The sequence below is a fragment of the Muntiacus reevesi genome, chromosome 9 (genome assembly GCF_963930625.1).
Source record: "Muntiacus reevesi chromosome 9, mMunRee1.1, whole genome shotgun sequence".
NCBI lineage: Eukaryota > Metazoa > Chordata > Mammalia > Artiodactyla > Cervidae > Muntiacus > Muntiacus reevesi.
The window spans coordinates 63,604,177-63,631,471 of record NC_089257.1 but is presented as its reverse complement, the minus strand read 5'-3'; the positions used below and the strand labels follow the sequence as shown (position 1 = coordinate 63,631,471).

General features: G+C 52.1%; 1 protein-coding gene across 1 annotated transcript in view; it reads right to left on the bottom strand.

Annotated features, from left to right (window-relative positions):
• The window catches only part of DSCAML1 (DS cell adhesion molecule like 1), a 334,999-nt gene that overhangs the window by 53,437 nt on the left and 254,267 nt on the right, over nucleotides 1-27,295 (bottom strand). The window contains exons 7-9 of the mRNA XM_065944285.1: nucleotides 19,904-20,182; nucleotides 19,376-19,495; nucleotides 18,286-18,462 (exon numbers count right to left, since the gene is read on the bottom strand). Coding sequence (XP_065800357.1) covers nucleotides 18,286-18,462; nucleotides 19,376-19,495; nucleotides 19,904-20,182 — 576 coding nt within the window. The remainder of the gene's footprint in view (nucleotides 1-18,285; nucleotides 18,463-19,375; nucleotides 19,496-19,903; nucleotides 20,183-27,295) is intronic.

The following is a 27,295-nucleotide window of genomic DNA, read 5'->3' as shown; positions in this document are numbered from 1 at the left end:
AAGTCACCATGTGGTCAGCCGCCTCCTCTACCTTCTGTCACATGGGGGTGAATCCTTCAGGATCCAGGCAGTCCTGGTCCCCCGGCTCCTACACCAACATCTTAGCACAATCCCCAGCTCTGGCTCATCAAATAATGAAGCAGATAAATTTTATAATGCACGGCATTACACCAAGATATACAATAAAACTCGGAAGACAAATAACGAGGTGCAAGTTATAATGAAGAAAAAGCCTGCAGTCAGAGACATGCGAGTATGAATTATTGACTAAGGTTTTACACTCTCAAGGATGTGCGGAGGAATATTTTTCCATCAAAGATTTGCATAATTCACTCGTATAAACCTGGGTGGAATATAGAGTAAGATTTTACATCAACAAGTCGGGCCTTGCATTGCAGAGCCTCCATTTTTCCTGAAGGACTGAAATACCGGGATGTGGGGGTGGGGAGGGGCCTTGGGGCGGTTTCTGCTTCTCAGACGTGAACGGTCAGGGTCTGTGAGCTGGCACCCCTGGGAGGCCTGAGCCTTGACAGGCTCAGCTCTCCAGGCAAGAAGGCCTAGCCCCTAGGCAAGAGGAGTCCCTGCTATCAAGAGGTTGCTGCTGAAGCCGAAGAGGAGGCCAGGGGGTATTCATGACAAGGGGTGTGTGTGAGGGGTGTGTGTGTGTGAGGGGTGTGTGTGTGTGTGTGTGAAGGGGGTGGGGGCAGGGTCAAGCCTCAGCATAGGCCAGAGGCCCAAGGTAGAAGGGGAAGGGATGAGTCTTTTCTTTGGTAGGAGGACTTCAAGGATCTGTACCAGGGTGAGAAGCTGGCAGTTCATCCCTGTTTTGCTGTCCAGGAAAGGCATTCCTCTGGCAGGTTGCCCCATGGTGCCAGGAGCCACAGCTTGGCCAGTAGGGTAGGAACTGGGTTCCAGACTCTACCTGCCCCTTAGGCTGTGTACCTTTGAGCAGTGCACAACCTGTGCATCCATACATGCCAGTCCTACCTCACAGAGTCTTTCCATGCAGCCTTGTTAAAAGAGACAGCCATAGAGGCAATCAGAGACAAGACCTCAAGAGCCTAACTGGTCCTTCAGCCCTGAGCATTAACCACACCTGGGGTCAGGGTGGGCTCCCTTCACCATTGTTATGGCAAAGAGCGGCACACAGCAGAACCCAATGTTCTCATAGCCCCACAGCTCAGGACAGGTTCAGGGGAGCCCACCTGTGAGGAAGAGGAGACTGCTTCTGTGGACTCCCCCAGCTTAAAGAGCTTGGGGGCCAGGTGGATGTATTTCTAGCAAGCTATGATGTCTTTTCTGGAGAAGGAAATGGCAACCCACTCCAGTATTCTTGCCTGCAGAAACTCATGGACAGAGAAGCCCGGTGGGCTACAGTCCAGGGGGTCGCAGAGTCGGACACCACTGAGCGACTTGGCACATGAGGTCTTTAACACAGGCAACTTGACTTCTCTGAGCCTCAAGCTCACCATCTGTGATGTGAAGCCATGGCTGTTAATCCCACAGAGCTGTTATGGGGGTAATCGGGGTCTGTATATATGACGTGCTTGCCATGTAGCAGCTCCTCAAGAAACCTGGGTACTATTCCCACCCTAAGGGTCTCATGTCCCTCTCCTGTTCTGAGAAAGGCATCAGATAAATACATGCAAACCTTAAGAAGTTACTTGCCAGCTATTTTACAGAACCACAAAGTCTTAGAATTGCAGAAGCCAGGGAGTAGACACTATAGCAGCCACTAGCCACACGTGGCTCTTGGCCACGAGAGACACGGCCGGTCCAAAGAAGCTTGTGCTGTGATGTAAAGTGTGTCCTGGATATCAAAAACACAGGAAGGAAAGAAAAAGAATGTAAAATAGCTCCTTAAGAATTTTATATTGATCACATGTTAATATTTTAGATATACTGGGTTACATAAAATATACTATCACAGTGACTCTAACCTGCTTTTTTTTAAACTTTTTTGAACATGTGATGACTAGAGGATTTTAAATTATACAGCCAGCTTGCATTTTGTTTCTATTGAAGGGCATGGGTATAGATGATCCATGGGCTTCCCTAGTAGCTCAGATGGTAAAGAATGCCCCTGCAATGCAGGAGATGTGTATATGATCCCTGGGTTGGGAGATCCCCTGGAGAAGGGAATGGCAACCCACTCCAATATTCTTGACTAGAGAATTCCCATGCACAGAGGAGCCTGGGGGCTACAGTCCCTGGGGTTGCAGAGTTGGACACGACTGAACGACTAAGCACACAGATGATCTACACAGACCCTTCCTTTTACAAATGAAGAAACTGAGCTAAAGGCAAAGGAGAAAAGGAAAGAATATTCATTTGAATGCAGAATTTCGAAGAATAGCAAGAAGAGATAAGAAAGTCTTTCTCAGTGATCAATGCAAAGAAATAGAGGAAAACAATAGAATGGGAAAGACTAGAGATCTCTTCAAGAAAATTAGAGATATCAAGGGAACATTTCATGCAAAGATGAGCACAATAAAGGACAGAAATGGTATGGACCTAACAGAAGCAGAAGATACTAAGATACTAAGAAGAGGTGGCAAGAATACACAGAAGAACTATACAAAAAAGATCTTCACGACCCAGATGACCAAGATGGTGTGATCACCCACTTAGAGCCAGACATTCTGGAATTCAAAGTCAAGTGGGTCTGAGGAGCGGCCTTCATCACTATGAACAAAGGTAGTGGAGGTGATGGAATTCCAGTTGAGCTCTTTCAAATCCTAAAAGATGATGCTGTGAAAATGCTGCACTCAATATGCCAGCAAATTTGGAAAACTCAGCAGTGGCCACAGGACTGAAAAAAGTCAATTTTCATTTCAATCCCAAAGAAAGGCAATGCCAAAGAATGTTCAAACTACTGCACAATTGCACTTATCTCAAATGCTAGCAAAGTAATGCTCAAAATTCTCCAAGCCAGACTTCAACAGTATGTGAACCGTGAACTTCCAGATGTTCAAGCTGGATTTAGGAAAGGCAGAGGAACTAGAGATCAAATTGCCAACATCCAGTGGATCATCAAAAAAAGCAAAAGAGTTCCAGAAAAACATCTACTTTTGCTTTATTGACTATGTGTGCCAAAGCCTTTGACTGTGTGGATCACAACAAACTGTGGAAAATTCTTCAAGAGATGGGAATACCAGACCACCTGACCTGCCTCCTGAGAAATCTGTATGCAGGCCAAGAACCAACAGTTAGAACTGGACATGGAACAATAGACTGGTTCTAAATTGGGAAAGGAATAAGTCAAGGCTGTCACCCTGCTTATTTAACTTACACGCAGAGTACATCATGTGAAATGCTGGGCTGGATGAAGCCCAAGCTGGAATCAAGATTTCTGGGAAAAATATCAATAACCTCAGATATGCAGATGACACCACCCTTATGGCAGAAAGTGAAGAACTAAAGAGCCTCTTGTTGAAAGTGAAAGAGGAGAGTAAAAAAGTTGGCTTAAAACTCAATGTTCAGAAAACTAAGATCATAGCATCTGGTCCCATCACTTCATGGCGAATAGATGGGGAAACAATGGAAACAGTGAGAGACTTTATTTTCTTAGGCTCCAAAATCACTGCAGATGGTGATTACAGTCATGAAATTAAAGGATGCCTGCTCCTTGGAAGAAAAGCTATGACCAACCTAGACAGCATATTAAAAAGCAGAGACATTATTTTATTAACAAAGGTCCATCTGGTCAAAGATTTTCCAGTAGTCATGTATGGATGTAAGATTTGGACTATAAAGAAAGCTGAGCCAAAGAATTGATGCTTTTGAACTGTGGTTTTGGAGAAGACTCTTGAGAGTCCCTTGGACTGCAAGGAGATCCAACCTATCAATCCTAAAGGAAATCAGTCCTGAATATTCACTGGAAGGACTGATGCTGAAGCTGAAACTCCAATACTTTGGCCACCTGATGGGAAGAACCGACTCACTGGAAAAGACCCTGATGCTGGGAAAGATTGAAGGTGGGAGGAGAAGGGGACGACACAGGATGAGATGGTTGGATGGCACCACTGACGTGATGGACATGAGTTTGAGCAAACTCCTGGAGCTAGTGATGGGTAGGGAAGCCTGGCGTGCTGTAGTCCATGGGGTTGCAAAGAGTCAGACACGACTGAGTAACTGAACCAAACTGAGCACAGACCCTTCCTTTTACAAATGAAGAAACTGAGGTTGTACAGGAAGCAGTTTGCCCCTGGTCATACTAATAAACAGTATTAGTTATTATAGTCTACTCATCTGTATAGTAGATTAGTAGGGTATAATCCCTACTACACAAGGATTCCCTCATAGCTCAATTGATAAAGAATCCACCTGCAATGCAGGAGACCTAGGTTCCATCCCTGGGTTGGGAAGATCCCCTGGAGAAGGAAAAGGCTACCCACTCCAGTATTCTGGCCTGGAGAAGTCCATGTAGTCCATGGGGTCGCAAAGAGCGGGACATGACTAAGTGACTTTCACTTTCACTTTCAACCTCTACTATTAGAATTAGTAGGGAAGAGGTGATTCTTAACACATGAAGCTCTAATACAAACGGTGGAAGGTGAGCTGATGCCAAGAAAACTAGTGTTCAGGTCTTCAGAACATAGCATGACAAGCTCCAGATCACTTGTGAAGCATCATGTCTTGTTCTGGGCTCTCTACTTGACGTAGGACATTGACCAGCTGGAGTGTGGCCAGGAAGATGGACAGACTTCATGCTGTTTGAAGGGAGGCTGAGAAGTGGGAGTGTGTGACTACACTGGGTGGTGGACAAAGCACAACAGCTCTTTACAAAGGGAGGAGGCAGGCCTCTTGTTTGGCCTCAGAAGCAATTTTCCAGTGGTGTTTACTATTGTGGGAAAGGGCTGCAGTAGAGGCTGTGAGCTCCCCACACTATACAACCTAGGCAGTACAGAGAAGATTCCAGTGAGACCTGGATAGATGCTCATGTCTTTGGGCCCCTGTGGATGTCCGGGTCTCAGGAGAGATGAAAGGTGGTAGGCCGTCCGGCTTGCTGGGCAAGCTCTTCTTGCTTATAAAGGGTCTGCAGCCCCTTGTCCTGGGCAAGAAGCAGAGGACCTGCCTCCTCTTTCCTTCCTGTCAACAACAGGCAGAGGACTCTGCCGCTGTGCCCCTCCTCCCAGACCCTGGCCAGGTCTCCCAGGTCCTGGGGGCCCTCCTGGCTGCTGCACTTAACGAGGCAGCCCCCGAGAGAGGGGAGCCCAGGGCAGCCGTTGCCCCGCCCCATCTGCTCTCTTGTCCCCTGGTCTCCCCCTTGCTTCTTGCGCTGGGTCACAAGGTCTCTCTGCTCCACTGAATCACACTGGTAAATACAATTGAACCCTCACTGCACTGAGATCCGGCTGTGCCCCAGAGCGCTTTCTGGGTTGAAGGTGGACCCTGAGAATTCCCGAGAGAGATGTTCAGGTGTAGTCACCTGGAGGAGCACATATAGGCAATGTGTATATTGCATACAGACAATGTCAAAAACACGCCCCCAGCAGACCGTCACAAACACAGTCACCCTACAGCCTACATTCTGATGCTCTTACTGCACACTCACAGGTTGTGTGACACAATGTAACCTGATGTGGCTGTCAGTTGCATGTCAACAGCCTGACGTAATTGTCTAACACATATCTACGTACAGCCCTGCGTTACAAAAGTGTACCCTCCCTACACACACACACACACTTTTATGGCTGCCTTTTACCGAGAACGTCCTTGTACTACGTGCTGGCAGGATTCTAGTACTTTACATGAATTAAGTCATCTGCGGTCGGTACTGTTATTATTCCCCAGTTCCAAAGCCCGGGTCTCAGTGAATTTCTTTCTTTCTTTCTTTTTTTTTTTAAATAATTTAAAAATATCTTTTTTTCCCCAATTATTTTTATTAGTTGGAGGCTAATTACTTTTCAATACTGTAGTGGTTTTTGCCATACATTGACATGAATCAGCCATGGATTTACATTCAATGTATTTCTTGACCAAGGGCCACGGCCTCCCTACGCCCACAGGACCCCTGATGGAGCAGGATGTCTGATGGATGCTCTGGCCTCTTGTTCATTGCTCACTGGCCGCCACCACCAATGACCATGAGAAGTAAGACTTACCAGCCCCGCTTTCCAAGCGAGAGTCAGGCAGGAGAGTGGGGGAGGGGGAGGGCTGTACACTCAGGGCTGAGTTCTCCGTGACAAGCGCTAATAGCAGCCACAGAGGCAACACAGAACCCCAGGAGGACACAGGAGGCTTTAATGAGATACAACTTCTCTGCTTTCCTGCAGTGTAATTCAATTAACAGCCAAGGAAACCTCATTTCTTTATACAAAGAAGGGTGCGGTGGGAGATTCTCTGGGGACTGGGCAACAGGGAGAGGCTGGGCTTGAGGGCATCAGGGAGACCCAAGTGGGTGAGCTGCCCCTGAATACACAACCCCTCTAGGTGGGGAGGGTGGGTTCTTCCCTGGGGTGCTGTGGGAGGTCCTGGGGGGAGCTGGGCCAGTCTGATTAGAGCTTTACAACCCTGGCGCCAACCTCCAGCACTGCACATGGCCAGATTGGGGCAAACCCTGGTAGAACCCAAAGGGGCTTCCTGATGACTCCCAGGGCCCTCCCTGACACCCCATGTCACCCCCTCCTGGGGGCATCGAGCGCATGTCACAGTGCTGTGTCCTTGTCTCTTAATGTGAGACTCTCTAGGACGCAAGCACCCTGCTTGGGACCTGGCACGTATTTGTGGGAAGGATGCAGGATCCCAGGCCCTGGGCGCCTCTCCTGTGGCCCAAGAGCCTTGCAGAACGCCCAGATTTCCTCCTCCTGGGTCTGATGGGGCTTTACTGGCAGGAGACACAGACAGAAGAAAGGCACTGGCCGGCCCGCCCCACTGCAGCGGACTCACCCCCTCCCCGCGCTCCAGGGCCCTCCTGGGGCAGCAAGGCAGGGGAGAGGAAATCAATTTCAGAGACAAGACAGTTGTCAGAATCCGATGTAACCGCTTCCCGTCTGTGAAATTACTCGCAGGCCGGCTCCTGTCACCCCCAGGTCCTGCCCAGACCAGCTGCTATTTACATTTTAATTTGATGTGAGAGGCTGATAGATTTTTAAAACACCAGGAGACAGCTCCGCTTCCTCTCACCCCCCGGCATCCACAGACTTTCTGACCAGCCCCTCAGGCTTGGGGACGGAGTCCTAGGGCCCCCGGACCCTGCAAGGAGGATTATAAACTCTGCACCTGCTTGGACTCTCCCTGACCCCTCCAGCTTCCCCCTTCTCTGGGGTCCCATGCATAAGCTGGGTTGGGCTGATCTTTGCAGTTTAAGAGCACTGGAATATCCTTTATCAGGGGCTTCGTTCCTGTTAAGAAGGTGGTCTGGGGGCTTTTAGCCCCGAGAGTACCAGTGAGCCATTGGAAGCTTTGTCTAAAGTCACACAGCTGGGGAGTGCCAAGAAGACGCCCCAAGTACCCTGACAGCTCACCAGCATCCCTTCCTCTGGTTTCATCCAGACTTCTGCCCTGCTGGGCTGTTCTCCCATCCTGGGCTTTGTCCCAGAAGCGGGAAGCTGCGTGGCAGTGACATGACATGGAGGAATTCTAAAGGGAAAGCAGGAAGCTGAGAACTGGAGGAGGGCTGCGCCCGGGGGTCAGGGGGCCAGTCCAGGGCTGGCTGGGCCTCGGGGCAAGAATTAGGCAGGCGATGAGTTGGCCTTCTCTGTCTCTGTACCCCTCCCTCTCTTCTGCCTGGTGATTGGAGCTCAGCTGGTGTTTCTGACAGTCCCCAAGTCACCAGGGAGGGAAGATTCAGTTCCCAATACCCAGAGGAGAAGAGCAGTGCGTGTGGGAAGGAGGACGTGAAAGAAAAAGGATGCGAATGCTACCAGCTGTTGGGAGAGGCCTGGTAAAATGGGGAAGAGGTGTGGAATGCTGTGCTTCAAAAGGAAGCTTGGGGGACTCCCCAGGCGGTCCATGGCTAAGACTCCACACTCCCAATGCAGGGGGCCCGGGTTTGATCCTGGGTGGGGGAATTAGATCCTGGCATGGCACAACTAAGACCCGGCGCAGCCAAATAATAAAATAAATACATATTTAAAGATAAACAAACAAACAAACAAACCAAAGGAAGCTTGGGGCACCAGTACAGGATAACCCTAGAAGTTTACATTATCGAGGGCTTACTATTTGCTAGACACTATTCTGCATTCCTTTAAATGCATTAACTCATTTAATCCTCACAACAACAACCCTGTTTTTACTCCCACTTTACTCAGATGGTAAAGAATCTGCCTGCAATGCAGGAGACCCCGGTTCGATCCCTGGGTTGGGAAGATCTCCTGGAGAAGGGAAGATCTCCTGGAGAAGGGAATGGCAATGTCCTTCAGTATTCTTGCCTGGAGAACTCCATGGACAGAACAGCCTGGCGGGCTACAGTCCATGGGGTTGCAAAGAGTCAACTGAGCGACTGACACTTTCACTTACAGATGAGCAAACTGAGACTTAGAGAAGTAAATTGCCCAAGGCCACACGGCTAGTGGGCAGCAGAGCCAGGATTCAGGGCAATCTGTGGTTTTACCCCGATGTGACACTGGTGGGAGAAGGGCAGGAGGCAGGGGAGCTGAAGTGGGGTGCAAAGACCCCCACTTCCCTGAAGAGAAATGCAGCCAAACTGGGGCTGAAGCAGATGGGTCTGGGAGCTGGGACACCCAGGGGTTAGGCTGTTCTGCTCTTCCCGGTGGGTGGCCCGGGAGAGGGGCTTGAGGGAAGAACCACAGGGCTGGACGGTTCTCCCCTCCCCATTCAAGTGGATGCCCCTCTGGTCCCTCCTCTCCTCAGGGAGGACGACCTCAAGGCCAGGAAGGTTGGAAGAGCAGCAAAGTCACGGTATTCTTCACCGACCCCAAGGACCCGACTTGACTGTCTCAGGAAGTCCTTCTGAGAGTCTAACCTAAATCTCTCCAGGAGTTCCATAGTTTTTTTTTTTTTGCTATAAAGGATGTACTCTCTGGCATGTTAAGATGCTTTTCTGGGTGGACTCCTTCTCCAGGGGACAGCACATGCCCTAAAGGCTCAAGAGAGTTCTGCAGGCCCTCCTCTCCAGGGGAGAAGGGAGCTGCCCAGCTGAGAGGCTCGCGTCTCCTTTTGTTTCTGAAAGGATTACAGGCACCCATTCACCCATTCGAGGTGAGTGGGCCCCTCCTCCCCCCCAACTCAGCCCACTCCCCGCCCTCCCCACACAGGCTTGTGTCTCTGCTCCTTGTTAACAAGATCCCAACAAGAACCACAGGCTGTTTGGCGGTGTGAGATAAGCTGCCACAAAGGGGCATTGTTGGCACGTGGGGTGGTCGGCCCAGGGTGGGGTGGGGTGGGAGAAGCTTTGCGCTCAGCCCTGGCAGCCGTGCCAGGCTTCCCCAGGGAAGGGCTGGCTGGGTGGGGGGAGGTGCCTTCTGGTGCCTGCTTTGTTTTTTTCTTCTTAAAGAGCCAGGGCCTAACGTTGTTAATTTGATTGCACCCACTTCGGCTTCTTGTCTCCCCTGATTAGCCAAGCTCCACCTGAAGCATGAGATTAATTCAAATTGCATGGAAGCAATCAGCCTTGGCTCCAAGAGCTGGTGGGGAGGTGCCGGGGGGACCCTAGCCGTCCACTGCCCGTGTGCATGGGGAACAGAACTGACAGTGTGTGTGTCTGAAGGGGGTGGGCTGCGGGTCACGGAGAACCGTGGAGCCTTTGACATTTGGAGCCCTGTTTCTGCTGCCTGGTGGGCCGGCCAAGACCTTCAAACTCACCAGGCCTCGCTTTCTCCAGTCAGAAAATGGATCAGTCAGTTCCTTTCTTGACTGCTTGCCAAGAAGCAGAGGCACAGGGTCAGGGTTCAGGAGGTGGGGGGTAGTTTTCTCACGTGAGGGTGAGACCTGGTTTTCCCTCACCTCTGGTCTTCTACACTCCCCAGAATAACAGAAAAATGATAGCAATAATGAAAATAGCTGATGTTTACGGAATGTTCATTATGTGCCATGCACCCTGGTTAATGCTCTATTTGAATTATTTCATTAAATCCATCCGCTCAAGAGGGTGGGTAGTACTTTTATCCCCACCTTAGAGATGAGAAAACACTCAACTCTGAAATGATCCTGAACCTCAGAATCCTTTCAGAGGCAAAAGGAGACACTGCCCCATCTTTCTTTAATTACTCGGAAGGAAGTATTGCGGGGTCATTGCTGCAAACACCCTAAACCTTTCCTGCAAAAGACCCACAGTACATATACATATGCTAAGCCCTGCAGGCCACAGGGCTGTGTTTCAGTGACTCAATCCAGTGGCTATAGCTCTGAAAGCAGCCACAGGCAATAGGGTCTGAAGGATGGCGTGGCTGCGCTCCAGCAAAGGGGCAGCTGGCCAGGTACGGCCCTCGGCCGTTTGCTGACCCCTGCTCTGGGGTTAACGCACAGGGGAGGCTGGGCTCGTTAGCTTCCGACCAAGAAAGAGCTTTGGTGAGGAGGCTGCGTGTATTCAGACAAAGGCAGTGGTGGCATCCTGAAAAGGAGGGCACTTCTGCTCCCAGAGTTCTGGGAAGCAGGCAGCTGCGAACACTAAATCACCTGGCTTGGGGGTTGTTGTGGTTTGACTCATATTCCCCCAAAAGATGTCTCAAGTACTTGATTCTGGTGCCTGTAAACATGGCCTTATTTGGAAATAGGATCCTTGTGGATATCAACTATTAGTAATGTCTTGGGACTTCCCTGGCGGTCCAGTGGCTCCCACACTCCACACACACACTGCAGGCTCCCACACTCCAGGGGGCCCCGGGTTCGATCCCTGGTCAGGGAACTAGACCCCACATGCTGCAACTAAAGATCCCGTGTGCCATAACAAAGATGGAAGACCCTGTGTGCCGCAGCTAAGACCCCGTGCAGTTAAGTAAATACACATAAATAAATATTCTTTAAAGAGATGTCTTCCTGGAGTAGGAAGGGCCCTTAGTCCACTACGACTGGTGTCCTTATAAGAAGGAGAGGGGAGACACACACATAGGGGAGCTGGCGTGAAGACACCCAGGGAGATGCAGGCAGAGACTCCAATCTGAGGGAGGGATGCCAAGGATGGCTGGCAGCCACCGGCAGAGGCAAGAAAAACATGTTCCCTTAGAGCCTGCAGAGAAAGCACAGCCTTGCCGGCACCCTGATTTGGAATTTCTAGCCTTCCAGAACTGTGGGAGAATAGAGTTCTGTTCTTTTAATCTACCTGCTTTGTGGAACTCTGTTACAGCAGCTCTAGGGAGCAAATACAAGGTTCCAGTGTGTGACAGAAATTCCCCACGCTGAGTTTCCAGGAGGCCAGTCACAGCCGGCCCCCGTGGAGCTGGAGGGACTGCCTACGGTGGGAGGTTGTGGGCTTTGCTGCCCTTGCTCTGCGGGGAGCTCACCCCTGTCACACCCTCAGCGCTGTGGACAGGTTGGCCTAGGTGAGCAGCAGGAATAGGAGTGTGACCAGACCACAGGGTGCTACCGCACACCTCCCACCCCAGCACCTGGCCCTGGGCTGGGCACCCACTGCCCGTGGGCAGTGGCAGGCCTGGGCGTGAATCACACGAGCTGGAGGAAGTTTTCTCAGAATCTTGACTTTGCAGGTCTCAAGTCTCCATAGACCTGAGAGGCACAGACGGGAGCCCGATGGCGTCCTGAGGACTGGCGGGAGCTGGGAGCAGGGAATGCAAAGAGTCGGGGCTACAGTCCATGGGGCTGCAAGAGTTGTAGGACACGACTGAGCATGTAACCCCTGGGATCTAAGACCAGCTGACCTGAGGTGGAGCTGATATTATAATGATGGAAATAACGTGTACAATAAATGTAATATGCTTGAATCATTCTGAAACCACCCCTCGCCCCACTCCATGGAAAAACTGTCTTCCATGAAACCGGTCCCTGGGGCCAAAAAGTTGGTGACTGTTGCCCTGAAACACCAAGGGCCCCAGCTTCTGCAAGGTAGGTTCTGGAACTGCGCTCACAGGCCCCAGCAGGTCTCCACTGGCACAGCAAGTATCACTCACTTGTTGAGCTCTGTTAATGCCTCGAGCTGAGGCAAAGGGCGAGAAAGGTCATGACTTCTCTGAACAGAGGAGCGAACTGAGTCTCAGGGAGAGAGAGGGACTCACCCCAGTTTGTCCGGAAGCAGTGGGTGCACATGGGGACAGGAAATCGGGACTCCTGTCTCCCTGGTCAGGATCTTCCTGTCTGCTAAGCTACATCTACTCATTTTGGCCTCCCTGGGTCCTGCATAGGCTGGGTGGGCTCAGGCTGGAGCCTCCTGACCAGGGTTCAGTGGGGCCCACAGGCGGGAGCCTGGCCTGGTGATGGGATGTGTCCAGCCCGGGTGCTTAGAGCACGGTCTAGAAAGGGAGGAGTGGATTCTGGGCGGCTGGTCCCTTGGTCATAGGTTCCTTGCCCCGTGGGAAGGGTGGGGGCTGAGGAGGGCAGAAGAAGCTCTAGAGCAGGAGTCCTGGCCACCAGGTCTAGAGGAGGGGCTGCTTCTGCCCAACAGAAGGGGACTCCTTTGGGCAAATGTGAAACTAGGACCATCTCAGGTCATCGGTACACAGTTGTCTTTCCAAGGTTTTGCATCCCAGCCTCTGTACCAATGGTCAACTGCTGGTAGGTGACCTGGTCTACCCAGGCCCGGGGCTTCCTTCCACCAGGGCGGCCCACCGCCCCCTCCACTCCCGCTACTGCCCACTTGGCTCCTCCTCTCCTCCCTCCTGAATTCTGTGCCTCTGCAGCTGCCTGTGAGCTTTGGAGGGCTCTTGGATCTGGCTTTAATTGGTCTGACATATTGCTCAACAAACAAATCAAAACCCAGACCAAACAAAGAGCTCTTATAGGTTTAATTGACTGTGGGCTTTGCCTTGGGCCCATCACTGCAGCCTTCACAGAGTGGAGAGGAGTCTCAGGGTGTAACAGAACCTGTCCAGTCAGGTAACCTGTGGCACAAAGGGACAGCTGAGTCCCATGCAGCAGTGGCATCAAAACACAGCCAGCTCTTGCACCTCAGACTAAGCAGCATTTCTTTGTACCTGCCTCTCAGTGAAGCATTCTCTCTGAAGACGCTTTACTTTTGCTCCACTGTCAGATGGAGCGGGGACTGCCTCCTCCTCCTTTTGGTCATTATCTTTCTTGTTTCATTTTACATTTTAACAGGGAGATGAAAGGTAGCCCCGTGGATGCAGTATTTTCATCTGTTAATTACATTTATTTTTCAACCAAGTTCTGGGAGGTGGTCTGGTGCCCTAAAAGGACCATGCACATAGCTGGAATCATAGACTGCCTGAGCTGACAGGGACCCTGGGATCAGCTATGCACTAGATTCTAGTGCAGGCCTCACTGTACAGGTGAGGAAACTGAGGCCCAGAGAAGGGAAAGGATGGCTCGTGGATACACAGCCAGTGAGTTCACAGAGCTGGGACCAGCAACCAGTCGTCCATCTCTTGGTCTGCACTCTCTCTACCAAAACATGAGTCAGAGGCAAGCACCTGTCTCAGCTGGGATTATATCACTCAATCACTTTGATTTAGGATCTTTCCTTCCCCAAGAAGGAATTACTGTCTGCCAACATCACAGGCTGGGTATGGGCTTTGTAAACTGTCAAGTGCTGTGCTGTGACAGTGCTAAGGCTGGGCTATATGCTCAGGTACTCATGACCTCAGCAGCACCCACATTCTGAGGGTCAGGGAGGACTGGGGACCAGCTGGGCCTGGATGGTTGCCAACAAGCATGTCCAGGGACTAGGAAAACCTTTTGCTTCCTCTAACAAATTCTTAGAAATCTGGGGCCTTGACGAAAGAAATTCTCCAAGAACCAGCTCTGGAATTCCAACTTGCACCAGACCCCTGGGCTCCTGCAACTCTTATTTGGTGCCTGATATCAAGAGTCAACACTGTATAGAAAGAAAACATTTTGCTTCCAAAACCCACAAGCACCTCATGTTTTTTCTCCCTGCCCAGTTTCCCTTCACTCTCCACCAGCAACCCTAAGTTCCATCTGGAATGCACAGACTTGCCGGCCTTCACACACTTGCTATACTTTGTCCTCATTCTGGAATGGAATGACCTTTGCTCCCATTGGTTCTTATCAGCATCCTTCTCATCCTTCAAGTCCTACTTAGCAACTACTCCTTTTGTGGAACTTTTCTTAATATTACCTTAATGGCTACCCAAATTAAAATTGATCACTGCATCCCCGATTCTCTCTGTATCTCCTTGTTTGTAGCTTTTTAAGGCACTTATGGGCTTTCCCGGTGGCTCAGATGGTAAAGAATCTGCCTGCAATGTGGGAGACCCAGGTTTGATCCCGGGTCGGGAAGATCCCCTGGTGAAGGGAATAGCTACCCACTACAGTAATCTTGCCTGGAGAATTCCACGGACAAAGGAGCCTGGTGGACTACAGTCCAAGGGGTCATAAAGAGTCAGACATGACTGAGCGACTAACACTTTCACACTTTCATATCCTTTCGTGTACTATAGCTATTTTGGGTATATGTCTATGTCCTCTTCAAGATTCTAAATTCCCTGAGGAGAGCAACTCCATTTTATCCATCACTAGATTTTCAGCACCTAAAACTAATGATTGCTAATGATTATTGGATGTGAGTTTTGTGCCAGGTACTGTGTTAATGTTGTAAGCGCGTGTCTCACTTGAATTTTACCATGAGTAAATGGCATTATAGCTTCAAACTTGCAGAGGAGGAAACTGGGGCTTACAGAGACCATTTCTTGTCCAAGATCCCACAACATCAAGTGGCAGAGTTGGGGTTTGAACCCTGGTTTGTCTGCTTCTAAAGTCTGTGCTCTAATCCACAGAGTTTTATGGATTATTTAGTGAGGGCCCAGAGAGCTTCTGTTATCATTGGAAACCATTGGGGTCAATGGTGAGGACACTTTCCAATAGAAGCCAACCACAAATGTCCAGTTTGACCCTTGAATGCTTTTTATGATGTATGTCCCTTTGATATATTATATTACTTTCTTACTTCTACTTGGCTAATGTGGGGATGAAGTTCAGTTTGCCCTCTGACAGGTCACACGAGCGTGAGGTCTGACAATGTGGAGCCGTATAGGGTCAACATTTTCCTGAGAGTGTTAGAGGCATCAAGGAAAGCCATGACATTGACTTTGCAAATGGCAGGTTTTTCTGTAGCTGGCCTGCAGGTGAGTGGGGGAGGTTTGGTGCAGGCTGTCTGAGATGGACTAAGGGATGACCAGGAAGGGCTTTGCCCTGGCAAGCCCTTCTGTGACCCACACACTTGTATCCTGTGGGTTTTTCCCCATCTACCTGTGTCCTGTGGGGAGGTGGGAGAGGTTGAAGGACAATGAAGGAGGAAGAGGGCAGAGGAGTGGGGGTGGGAGGGAAGGATGTTCTCGGGGAGGAGATGAGCATGGGTTACCTGGAGCAATGTGCCCACAGAAAGCAGCAGGAGGCACAGCGGAAGTTCCCAAAGAAGGTTGGGAGCCCCTGGCCCCTTCCCCATCCCCCTCCGACCCCCAGCAGTGCCCCATGGTCATAGAAGCCTCTTCTGGCAGCCAGGTGCTGTGTGAATGATTCAGGCCACAACTGAAAAGCAGTCAGACCTCCAACTCCCAGCAGAGGCCCTGGCCACACTCAGCCCTCCACACTGGCTGCCCTTGGACCTCAAATGCCCCAGCCCCTGCTTCCCCATCTCCTGCTGGCTTTTGGGGTGGTGTAGGGGCCTTTAGCATGGCTAGCAGGTCACTGGGAGAGCAGGGTGGAAACAGAAGGAGGCATCTGTGATGGAGAAAGGGTGTGAAGAAAGGGCCATCCGAGGCAGCACCTGTGGGTGATGGTCTGGGGACCCTGGGTGTGCACAGCTGGACAGCAGCCTGTGGGGGAGGCTGGAGGAGGAGAGTGCAGAGGGCTGGATGAGCAGTGTGGAGACTGTGTTGCAGGTGGCAGATGAAGGAGGTGCAGTGAGTGGGAAAAACCCGGAGGAGTTTGTGGGACAGTGTAGACACAAACCTAGGGAAAGCCCTGTGAGTGCGCCTTACTATGGAAGGAGGCGGAGCGAAGTGACAAAGCGGCTGAAACAGGACTGGGGTGGGGGGTGGGGTGGGGCAGGAGGATCATGGGCCAGATTCTGCCCACAGGTGACAAGGGGTGCGGAGCGGCCGTCATCCCTTGGGAAGAGGGGCCAGAGGTGGTCACCAGAGGTGGACACTCCTGTGAATGTGGGTGGCTGAGTGTGTGATCTGCTGCTGGACGTGTTCATGAGGCTGCCCTGGATTTACAAAACATGCTTTCATAGCTCCTGCCTGGGCTGTGAAGTGAGGACGGACAGCACGGAAAAATGCAGGTCTGGGGGGCAGGGGGGAGGTGACTCGCCCAGGACCCCCAGGACATCAGGGACAGCACTGGGTCTCCTCGCATACCGCCCACCTCCTGATCACCGCATCCCCAGTCACCCACGTCTGCCTCATTGACACAGAGGAACCACGGGCCCAAAGACACAGCCACGTTTGCCCAATGTAATCCTTTAACTCAGAGGAAAAGAGCAAAAACCAAAAAAAAAAAAAAAAAAGCTGAGCGTTTGAGCTCTTTTTTTCTCCTGCTGACAGTGGGGAGATAAGGATCAAACAGCCAGGCTAGTTCCACGAGGTGCCTACTATTCCTCTCGCCTCACGCAGGCAGAATTAGCAGTGTTCTCCTCTCCCTGGCTGAGGGATGTAGATTGATTGCCTGGTTTTATTAAGGACAAAGTGCTTTTTGATAGTGTGAGGGAAGCAGCTCCCCAGGGCGGGGATTCCGGCGCCCGGAGCTCTCTGAGCATCGATCGATGGCCGGGGCTTCCCCGTCTTGTGTGGAGCTGAACAGGGTTTGGCAAGCGATAAAGAAACTATGACTCTTAAAGGCGGGGCCTCCAGGGAGACGCTGGGCAGACCGCACACTGGGCGCTGCTCTCATCAGCCTTTCCTACACGTACCCTGGAGGGTCTCCCACTAAAGCCAAAACTGGGTGGGGGCTGAATCCCTGATGGCCTACTGGGTGCCAGGTACCATCCTGGTTGCGTTATACACGTCATCTGACTTACTCTTGACATAGAACATAACAAGGAAGGTGCTCTCATGACTCATTTATGCACAGCAGGAACATGAGATACAGACCCCAAGAAAACCCAGAGAGGTCACAGTGAGTATGCCCAGACTCACAGCTGGCTTGGTCAGATGCTAAAACTCAGGGTTTAACTGCTCCTCTCTGCGGCCTGCAGTCTGTTTCAGACACTGTCCTGACATGACCCTTAGGGGCCTACTATATAGACCCCTAACAGCATGAAGGGATAGGCTTGCCCAGTAGGAATGTCTGCGGGTGACTTAACAGAACTCAAGGCTATTCCAGACTTTAGGGCAATTGATTCCGACTCTAGGTCTGGGGATTTAGAAGCCAGAGGTATGGCACCGAGCTAAGGTGAGTTTTAGTGCTCTTTTGCCCTTTCTGAATCGTCTTCCCTTTTCCATGATCATTTCCTGTGTTAAGCACAATGATTTTGTGAGCCTAATGGGCTGGGAACGAACCTCCAGCACAGGTGAGGAAAGGAACCCAAAGATGTGAAGTCACTTGCCCAAAGCCAGGAAGACCAAAAGGTGGACCTGGAATCAGAACCCAGATCCCACAGGCCTTTCTCCTATGCTGTGTATATGATCTCTTCTTTTCTAAGCCACTAACAGGTTATACACAAGCAGGCATACATTAAATAACAGGAAAAAAATAGTTTGATATGACTACTCAGATGGAATTGCCAAGCTACAGAGCAAAATAAATGGGATGTCACATGATACTTTGGTATAGCAAATGCTTCCCTAGTGGCTCAGTCAGCAGAGAGTCTGCCTGCAATGCAGGAGACCCGAGTTTGGTCCCTGGGTTGGGAAGATCCCCTGGAGAAGGGCATGGCAGCCAACTTCACTATTCTTGCCTGGGAAATCCCATGGACAGAGGAGCCTGGTGGGCTACAGTCCATGGGGTCACAAAGAGTCAGACATGACTTAGTGACTTAACCTAACCTGTTTATCATGATAAGAGCAGAGTGAGCTGGGGCCATTCACAGTAAGGCCACTGTCTCAGATGAGAGTGATTTTGAATCCCTCCTCAGACTTCCTAGCCCACCTCTGCCTAGGAATCCTTCCTGCCTCTCTCTCCCAGAAGGAGCAATGGAAACCAGGTGGGGAGGCAGGGTGAGAGCAGAGATTGGCCTTGACCTGTGATCAGGGAGTGCTGGGAGAGGCTCACGGGGACAAAACTCACTCTTGACAGTGAGGAACATGGACTTGCTGATGTCGGTGCCCACGCCGTTGCTGGCCTGGCAGAGGTAGTAGCCGATGTCCTCTTCCAGGACGTGGCGGATCAGCAGCGAGCTGTTTGGCAGGATCTGGATGCGGCCAGTGAGGGGCACGGGGTGGTATTGCTGCGGGTTCCCGCTCCCTGCAAGGAGGCAGAAGAGAGCAGGACTGGTGGCCGGGTCGGGAGTGAGCTGGGGGGGTCAGAGTGCCTCAAGGAATGGCCTTCCTTGAGCAAAGCTGATTTAGGGCCATTTTGAAGCATCCCCGAAGGGCTGGGAGCTCACACAGTTCCTGTTTTCTGGGAAACAGGAAAGACCAACACAGAGGTCTGAGCCTGCCCCAGATCTGAGGAGTGGAGATGGAGTCGGGGGCTTCAGCTTGATGCCCACCTTGGCACTGAGCTTCCTTTGGGCTCAGCTTCCTTTGGCCTCTTCTTTTGGAGAGGAGGAAAGAGTTATCTTTGGGCCACTTGGCAATCAGCAAAGGGAAGACTGAGCCCTCACGTGGTATTTGCCTGGTCTTAGGCAGTCAGGCCTGGGAAAGAGGCCAGCCAACCCCCAAGGGGGTTCAGATCTCTCCTCCCCTTCCCCCAGAGTCAGCCATGGACACAGTAAGGATAAGAGGTTGGCGTGGGACTTAGTCAGATACCAAATGCATCCTTGGGTTGAAGGTGGGTTCCAAGAAGAACTGAGATTCCAGAATAGGTTTGACAAGCGAGGAGCGGGGGTCAATGAGGCTCTGGGACCCCAAGGTGGGCAGACTTGGGGAGGGATAGGGAAAGTGGATTGTATTGAGTGCTGGAGCTGGAGAGAAGACGGCAGAGGTCAGTCTATGGGGACAAGAGGAAATTCAGAATTAGCATGACCCCAGCTGTTCCTCGTCCATAGACCTTGTGGGTGGCTGAGGAGGATCTCCTGTTCAGGTATAGCCTGGGGTCCCCTGAGAGCTCAGAACCTAGGACTAGGACTCCTGTGTAGGGGACTAGGCTTCAGTTGCATTAGCATCCTCCCCTCCTCGCCCGGCTGTGTCAGAGATGCTGGCTGGCAGGGACTTACCCTTGGCATGCTTCCACATGACCTTGGGTGGGGGGTAGCCATCCACCGAGCAGTTGAGCACACCAGCTTTCCCATAGATGCCATCCTGGTTGTTGGGCTGCACCACGAATCGTGGGGGCACTGCAGAAAGCGGGGGTGGGGGACGAACAGATCAGCTTGGTCTCTGATAGGTTTCCTGGGGCTCTGGGCACCTTCTAGCCAATGTCAGCCCCGGCTGGACCATTACAAAGTTGGGGAGCAGGCACCTCTGAGACCCAAGATGTTGAGAGCTTTTGCCAGTCATATCAGGTTGGACGTTGGGAATTCTGAGCGCCAATTCTGACATCACCAGTGACCAACCGAGTATTCCCCTTGCAAGACCTCAGTTTCCCGGAGAGTAAGAGATTTGAACCTCTTGACCCTTAAGGTCCCCGCTGGAGTCAACTTTCTCTGAGCCTGTGATTCAGACTGGAAATCTAGAGAGCCTGCGTCCAGCCACAGCAGAGCTGGGCCCCTGCTCACCCGACGGGGCCGGCCTGTCCCACTCACCACGCACAATGAGCTGGCGCTCCCTGCTCACGGTGGCCGCTGCGTTGCTGGCGATGCACGTATAGTTGCCATTGTGCTTGAGGGAGACGCTGGAGATCTGCAGGGAGCTCATGAACTCCTTGCTCTCGATGGTCACGCCCGAGCCCGAGATGATCACCTGCCCGTCTTTCCTCCACGTGATGCGGATGGGCATGTCCCCCGAGGATACCACACAGGGGATGTAGAGCAGCTGGCCAATGGAGGCAGGTGGGAACTCGAAGGGCTGGATGAGAGGGGGCACTGGGAAGGCAAGAGGGGTGCTGCGGTCAGGCCCCCGTGTGCCCCAGCCTGGCTGGCAGCACGCCCGCCCCTGCCTGGCCTTCTGGCTCCTCCCAACCCTGTGTGGGCTGCAAACAGAGTCCCCTGGGCACTGGTGCCTGTTCTCCTATATATGTATATATATGCAGAATCTCTTGGGTGCTCTGACGTCATCCCCTGGCTTCCATCCCCTTGCCTACCCGGGCCTGGGATCTGCTCTCTCTCCAGGGCCTGGGCTGGCCTGCATTCATCATGACCTTCAGATTTGTCCTGGAACTTGAATGGTGACGACTCCTGTCTGCTTGCTGACGCACTGCTCAGCTTTTACCCTGACTTCCCTGCCATCCCTCGGCACCCCTGTGCTCCCCGTGGTATCCCAGAGCTGCATCTCCAGCTGTTTGGGGGACTGGCATGGATAGAGGTGATGTGCCCCAGATGCTCGGGCTGTCCCCCAGCCAGGCTGCTGTGTCCTCGCCTCCTCCTGCAGAGGCCCTGTCACCCAGCCCATCCCTTTCCATCGTCATCATGTGTTAGGACCAGGCGGGTGGAAGCTCCTGTCACTGGTTGTTTCAGCTGCTTTATCCACACTTTCTTGTTGAATCCTCCCACCAAGAATGTGATGTGAGCTGAGCTGTCTCCACTTCACAGATGAGAGAACTGAGTTCAGAGCAATCATTTGCTTCCCATTACCCAGCTTATAAGAGGGGACTGTGGCATTTAAAACCTGATCTCTCTGTTCTCCAAGTCTTCCTTATACTACCTCTTCCTTATACTACCTTGTTGCCTTGCTGAGAAAGCCCCAAACATGCCCAGATCAGAGACTTGTCTCACACACAAGCTCTCCTTGGGTGGCAGAAAAGAGCAGAGGGGGAGCCCTGTCATCTATGAGTAGACACACCTGGCTAAGCATCATCCACACAGCCTCCCCACACCCTCCTCCTCCTCCTGCCCACATCTCAGCTCCTGGGTGGGAGTGGGGGCCTGTCTGGAGCCTGAGCTGCTGTAAGAGGGATCCTCCTTTCTCAGCCCTGGCTGGAGCATCAGCCATTATCTTTATGATAACTCAATTAGGCCACAGCGACTTCCCCGGCAAGTGGGGGGAGAAGAGAGAGAAGGAGACAGACAATTAGCTTAACAAGGATGAGCACCCAGTAGATGAGATCTCCTTTCTGCAGTCAAATAATTAAATTACTAAGCTGTCCACAGTCCTCCGGCCTCCTCCCAGGCACCAGCCCCATCCCTCCTGGAAGCCTGCTATTCTACCCACCCAGAGTGGACACAGTAGGTGAGGGTGGGGTGATGAACCTCGAGGGGAAAGGGATGGCAACATCATGTGCATGTCCTAGGCTCTGCCTGCACCCCAAGGATTTTCAGGGTTCAGTAGGGAGCAGCCCCTGAGAAGCGGCCAGGTGTGGCAAAACCCTTGGCAGCCCTTTGGACCTTTAGGAAATTTCCTGGTCAAGAGTCCTAGGTCCAGAGGAAGTGACACTGAGGAGGGACATTATCCCCAAGGCCTATGGGATGAAGCAGGGACCTTAACTGACCTGACCTTCTCAACGTCACCTCCCACCATACCCTTCACTCTGGCCACGGGGGCTCCATCAATTCACCACGAACACCCACAGCTCCGAATCTCAGCCCAGGTCTAGTGAACACGGCTGGGCACTGGGTGGAAATAGCTACCATGTGGGCTCCACCGTGAGCCCCAATCCAGGTCCCCAGTCTAGCCAGCTTTTCTGGGACTCTGGTTATGGTTCAGATCTCTGCATCCCAACCTCTGGCTGCAGCTGCTCTCTGGGTTCGGGCCTTATCCCCATATTCTGAGTGGTTTGGGCCTTGCATATCTCCAGTGAGATGTCTCTGGATCCCTGACTCTAGAAATGGCCCAATGCTCATTGCTGAAGTTTCCTAGAGATTCCTCATTGGGTTCTGCTGACCCTCCCACCCTCCCTTCACTGGGAACTTAGATCAGGTTGAGTCCTCTGGCCACCGTGGACTTTTTGATGGAATTGATGCACAGACACAGATCTGCCAGTGTGTCTCCTTTGGCTTAGCAGAACCAGTTCTGGTCCAGCCTTCCTTCCCACAAAGGCTCAAAGCTAGAGTCTAGGAGGCCTCATGGGAAACTCCTTTTCATCCTCTCAGACCTGGCTCCAGTACCACCTCCTCGGTGAAGCCTGCTCTCCTCCTGCACAGCCCTGCAGTCCTTGGTTCACACTTGATCACGCCCCTGATCACACACCTGTGAGGTAACTGTTCACAGTACCACCTTCCCTGGGAGGTCTGGGAGCCCCTAAGGGCAGTAGTTATTATACCTGGCAAATTGAAAGAGCCCAATAAGTGCTGTCAGATAAGTAAATATATGTCTGGCTATCATTTCCTGCGTGGACCTTAGAGGTGGGCAAGGGGTGGGGAAAGCACAGGGTGGGGGTTGGTCCAGAAAAGAGGGAGCTCTACCATATGTCTCAAGATGCTGTATTTATGCGACATAATTTGGGAGCTAGGAACTGCTCCCTTAGTTCTTCCCCGGGGGTCAGGCCCTTGCTGTCCTAGAATAAGAGCTGGCTCCATGGATGAGAGGAGAGTCAGACAGTCATGAGAGGAGTCTGTGGGGCAAGCAAGGCATGGGGCAGGTGGCTCTACCTAGGAGGAGAGGGCCATGCCTCAGGATGGATGGCCAAGCACTCCATTTCCATCGAGAACAGAGCAAGTGGAGACTGCAATGAGGCAGGAAGATTTAGCTCAGGCAGGGGGAAGATCGTTTCTCAGTAAAAAGGGATTTAGATAACGGAACAAGTTACTAAGGCAGGTTAATTCATTAATTAACTAATTCATCGAATATTTATGAAATGCCTGCACTGGGAAGGCATTATGCTCCTTGTGGGCTGGGGAAAGTAGGAACATGCTTTGAATTGAGGATAGGACTTCCAGAAGCTTAGCATTTGCTCAGGAAGGTAAGACATCTCCCTTGGTGGTTACTGAACAAGCTCCACCCCAAAACACAGATGCTGAACTCAGAGCAGAGAGCGTGTCATCTGGTCGGGAGACTGCAGCTGCATGGAGGAGGTGGCATTTGGACAGAGAGTTAAAGGACACATGTGCTTTACAAAATATATGAGTGAGAATGCAAGAGAAGGCTGAGCCGAGAGGCAGAGGCCAACCATGGGCTGTCATTCTCTTCCCGTCTTCCAGAATAATATTGATGGCAATATGAGCGTCCACTGAAGGAGAGAGCAGTCAATATCCATCCTGGGGGCTAGACAGTCACCTAGGGTGGCCAGAACTCTCCTGCACTGCTGTCCTGCAGGAGGCAGATGACCAGATAACCCCCGGGGGGTCCAAAGAGTAAGGTTCCTTACTCCCCTCCCCACTGCCCCCTGCTGCAGTTGATGGGCAGGTAAGGTATTGTGGGGGATAAATGTCTCCTTAGAAGCTCCTTGGAGAGGGTGGCAGAGGGCAGAGCTGCTCACAGAATTTCTCGGCTCCAGGCTGGCATTCCCACAACCCCATAAGTCCAGGAACACGAGGACTGCCTGGAGGAGAAGAACGCCTAGGGACCCTGGCTCCTTCACGGGCTCACCAAACACCCAGAGGAGGCTGTGAGCGGGAGGTTCTGAGAAGCAGGGCAGGGGGCCCTGTAATGTGGACAGGGGGCTGCGTTGTAAACTGGGAGTGGTGGTGTCTCCCCAGCACTCGGAGGTGGACACGGGCTCCTTGAGTGTGTTTGGGGTGTGTGTGTGTCCACCTCCACATCTGAGGAAGAAGAAGTTGAGGACTGGATCACCTCCAGGGCGGTGATGCCCAGGAATTTCTTTAGAGTTACCAGCAGGCCACAGGGACCCTCCTGCCCTTACTCCCAGCATCTCCCCAGCACACAGTCTGAAGGTAGGGAGCATGAATGCCATGTAATGAAGGGATTTCTCGCTGGAAGCCCTGCTCTGGCCACAGTCATCTTTGGTGAGAGGGCAACTCTCAGCTGTGTGGGAGGCAGGGTTGGAGCAAGCTGTTGCGATGGCGAAGTCAGAGTGGCTGAGACGACTGCAGTCATGGCAGTCCCTGTGGTCCCTGGCCACCATAAAGCTGTTATGGCTGTTTGTTTGGGGGTGCTGTGCAGAGGAGGCCATGCTGACCACCAGCCCAGCCCATAAACACTTTATGGTGTCTCTCATGAGCTCTCTTAGAGACTGAATCTTTTTATTTATTACACTATTTGGCAGAGAACAGGCACCGTGCAAAGTTGGAGCTTCCCTCCTTGTGCAGCATGGGGATGGGGAAAGACTCTGTTACCCAAGAACAACGTGGGCATGCTGCCCTCTCGCCACCACCCTGCTCTGCCCCCGAGCCTCAGTTTCCTCATCTGCAAAATGGGGGAGTTGGATCCAACAGTCGCTAAAGCCTGACACTGATCTTCCAGTTGTAACAAGTCTTATATTTTAGGAATATTGTCACTTCAGTATTTTTTTTTTTTTTAAACACAGCCCCCTCTTCTCCAGAAGGCCTTCCCTGACCACCCTATTTAAAACTGTAAACCACTCTCCATGACCCGTGGCACTCTGCTCCCCACTCCCTGTTTGACATGAAACATCTTCTACCTATTGCACACATTAACCATTTCCCCCTCTAGAAGGTACGTTCCCCAAGGGCAGGAGTTTTGCCTGCCTTGAGCACAGCAGTGTTCATAGAATAGTGTCTGGGAGAGAGTGGGTGCACAGTCAATGTCTCTGAATGGACAGACAGATGCTGCTTCATCCGCAGCACTGCCGTCACGTGAGCCCTGTTTGTCCAGGAAGGAGGATGCTTGCTCCGGTGCCCCTGGCTTCGTCTGCTGAAAAACAGGGTTGTGGGCAGCAGCATCCTCAGTGTCCCTCCCCCCGTGTGTTGGGCAACCTGCCCCTGGGAACCCGTCGTGCCCCCTTCCTGTGGATTCCAGCGGGTTCCTTCTAAATCTCCATCTGTGCCAATGGCAGGCATTTGGCCAGGGAACCAGCTGTCTCTTAAGCCCCACGACCATAGAGACCCCTATTCTCTAGGATGAGAGGGGGGAAGGAGGAGCCCCCAAGCACACAGCAGGGACTGACTGAGCAGCGAGGGAAGGAGTTTGGGTGAGGAGTGTGCACAATTGGGAGAGTGTGCATCTGCATGTGTGTGTTCTCTGCTACCCAGAGGGACCTGGCACTACCTCCGGGCCCTGGCTTTACTGAGAATGGGCAGAGAGCAACTCACGCCCTTGTTTTGAAGGGCATCCGGAGGCTCAGGTGTGGGGATGGAGATGTTCCTTTGCTGGGCCAAAGCCAAGGAGCTCCTGTTACAGCCCTGCCTTCTTAGTTAATTAAACATTCAGCCTGCATACCCAGAGATGCTTTTATGCTACATTATTTTTCAGCTACAGGGGGCCCTAAAGACACCAAATCTAGGTTGAATCTCCATGCCTTCCTCTCAGCATCCTACTAAGACTCTCTCTGGATGCCCAGAGACAAAGCTTTCTTTCTCACAGCCTGGCTCTCCCCTGCCAATCAGGGTCACATGCACCCAAGTCCAGGCAGCCGTGAAAGCACCCTCACCCTCTCGGCTTTGCTGGTCACAGCAGGCTCACTTGGGGGATCTCTATGGTAGCACCTGCAGCTACCGTCTGTGGCTCAGTAATGTCACTTCACAGGAGGATGTGGACAGAGGGAGCCTTTTGAGGATATACCACTGCGTGTGGTATGTGTGAAGTGTGGATAGGCTAACGTGTGTCTATCTGTTGCAGGCACATGCATACAAAGCATACGGTGTGTCCATGCATGTGTACCCATGCACACAGGTCTCTGCACATGTGTGTGCATGCATATGTGTCTGGCGTGTTCTGCTTGCCTCATCTCAGTGTTTAGAAAATTCATCAGAAGACAAGCAGTCCCAGAAGGAATGGAATCAGCAGGAGTTTACCAGCTCATGGAGTAGTGTGGGTTTTTGCCCTGCCCTGCCCTGCCCTGCCCGCCGGCACATGGCCCTACAGAGAGAGGAGGGGGTAGGACTTCCAACTGATCCCAAGCTTCCAGTGCCCATTCTCACCCCCATGCGCCCGTCCCCACACTCCAGGTCTCTGCTCTGATCCTCTGGGTGGGACGCAGATTCCAGGCAGGCAGGCGGGAGTGGGTCTAGAGGTCTGCCCTTGGGTCCCCTCCCTCCTCCAGAGTTGGGTCCCCTTTCCACGCCCAGGGGCGCCTCCTCCAACCTCCTCCTCCTCGAGTAGCTCTTTGAACAACACATCAGCTAATCAAGCAGCGTGCTCATAATCAGCTCTGATGGATTCTTCTGCAAAAGCGCATTCTAATGAGGTGGGGAGAGGGAGTCTGGAAAGGAAGCATGAGGATGGATTTAAGCTTTCAGATGGGCAGGGGCATGGGGTCGCAGAGTACCCTCACTGGTCTGGAGAGAAAATGGGGGACTATACCCCTTCTGCGGCTGGATTTGCAGACCCTGCGGGCAGGGAAGGGGCCACATGTGCACACACACCTGTGCACTGTACACACACATCACATCTCTGCTTGTGAATGCCAAGCTCCTGCTGCATGCTGAGAGCCACATGTGCTCTGTGCAGGGGCTCTGAGCTCTGGGATTACACACACACACACACACCCCTTCCCTCACCCTGGGCCTGGAGACACTGTCGCTCAGCACAATCACAACAGGCCCAGCGAGTCGCTGAGACGGAATGCATCAGATTCAATTCATTAGGGCTGATCGCTCCCTGAATGGGGTTGAATAATTGATGAGCAGAAGCAGCTTTCAGGATGTTCTGTGTACTACGAGGCTCACTGGAGCCCTGTTATTTTTTTTTTTTTAAGTCAACAAATCCGGCCAAATGCTCGCTGGTGCGGCTGGGCGAAGGGAATAGAGCAAAGGTTAGATGTTTTAATATGTGATGTTTACACTGTGAACTCTCAGTCCACTGCGTGTAACAGAAATGGATACAGGCAGGTCGTCCTGTGATGCCGGGAGCCAGGCTGGGGTTGGGCCCGGGGGTTGGGAGGTTCCTGCTGATATGAGGACGCTGGGCTGGGCAGAGGTTTCAGGCTGAAAGAGGGGCCAGAATGGCCATCCGCCTGCCTGGGG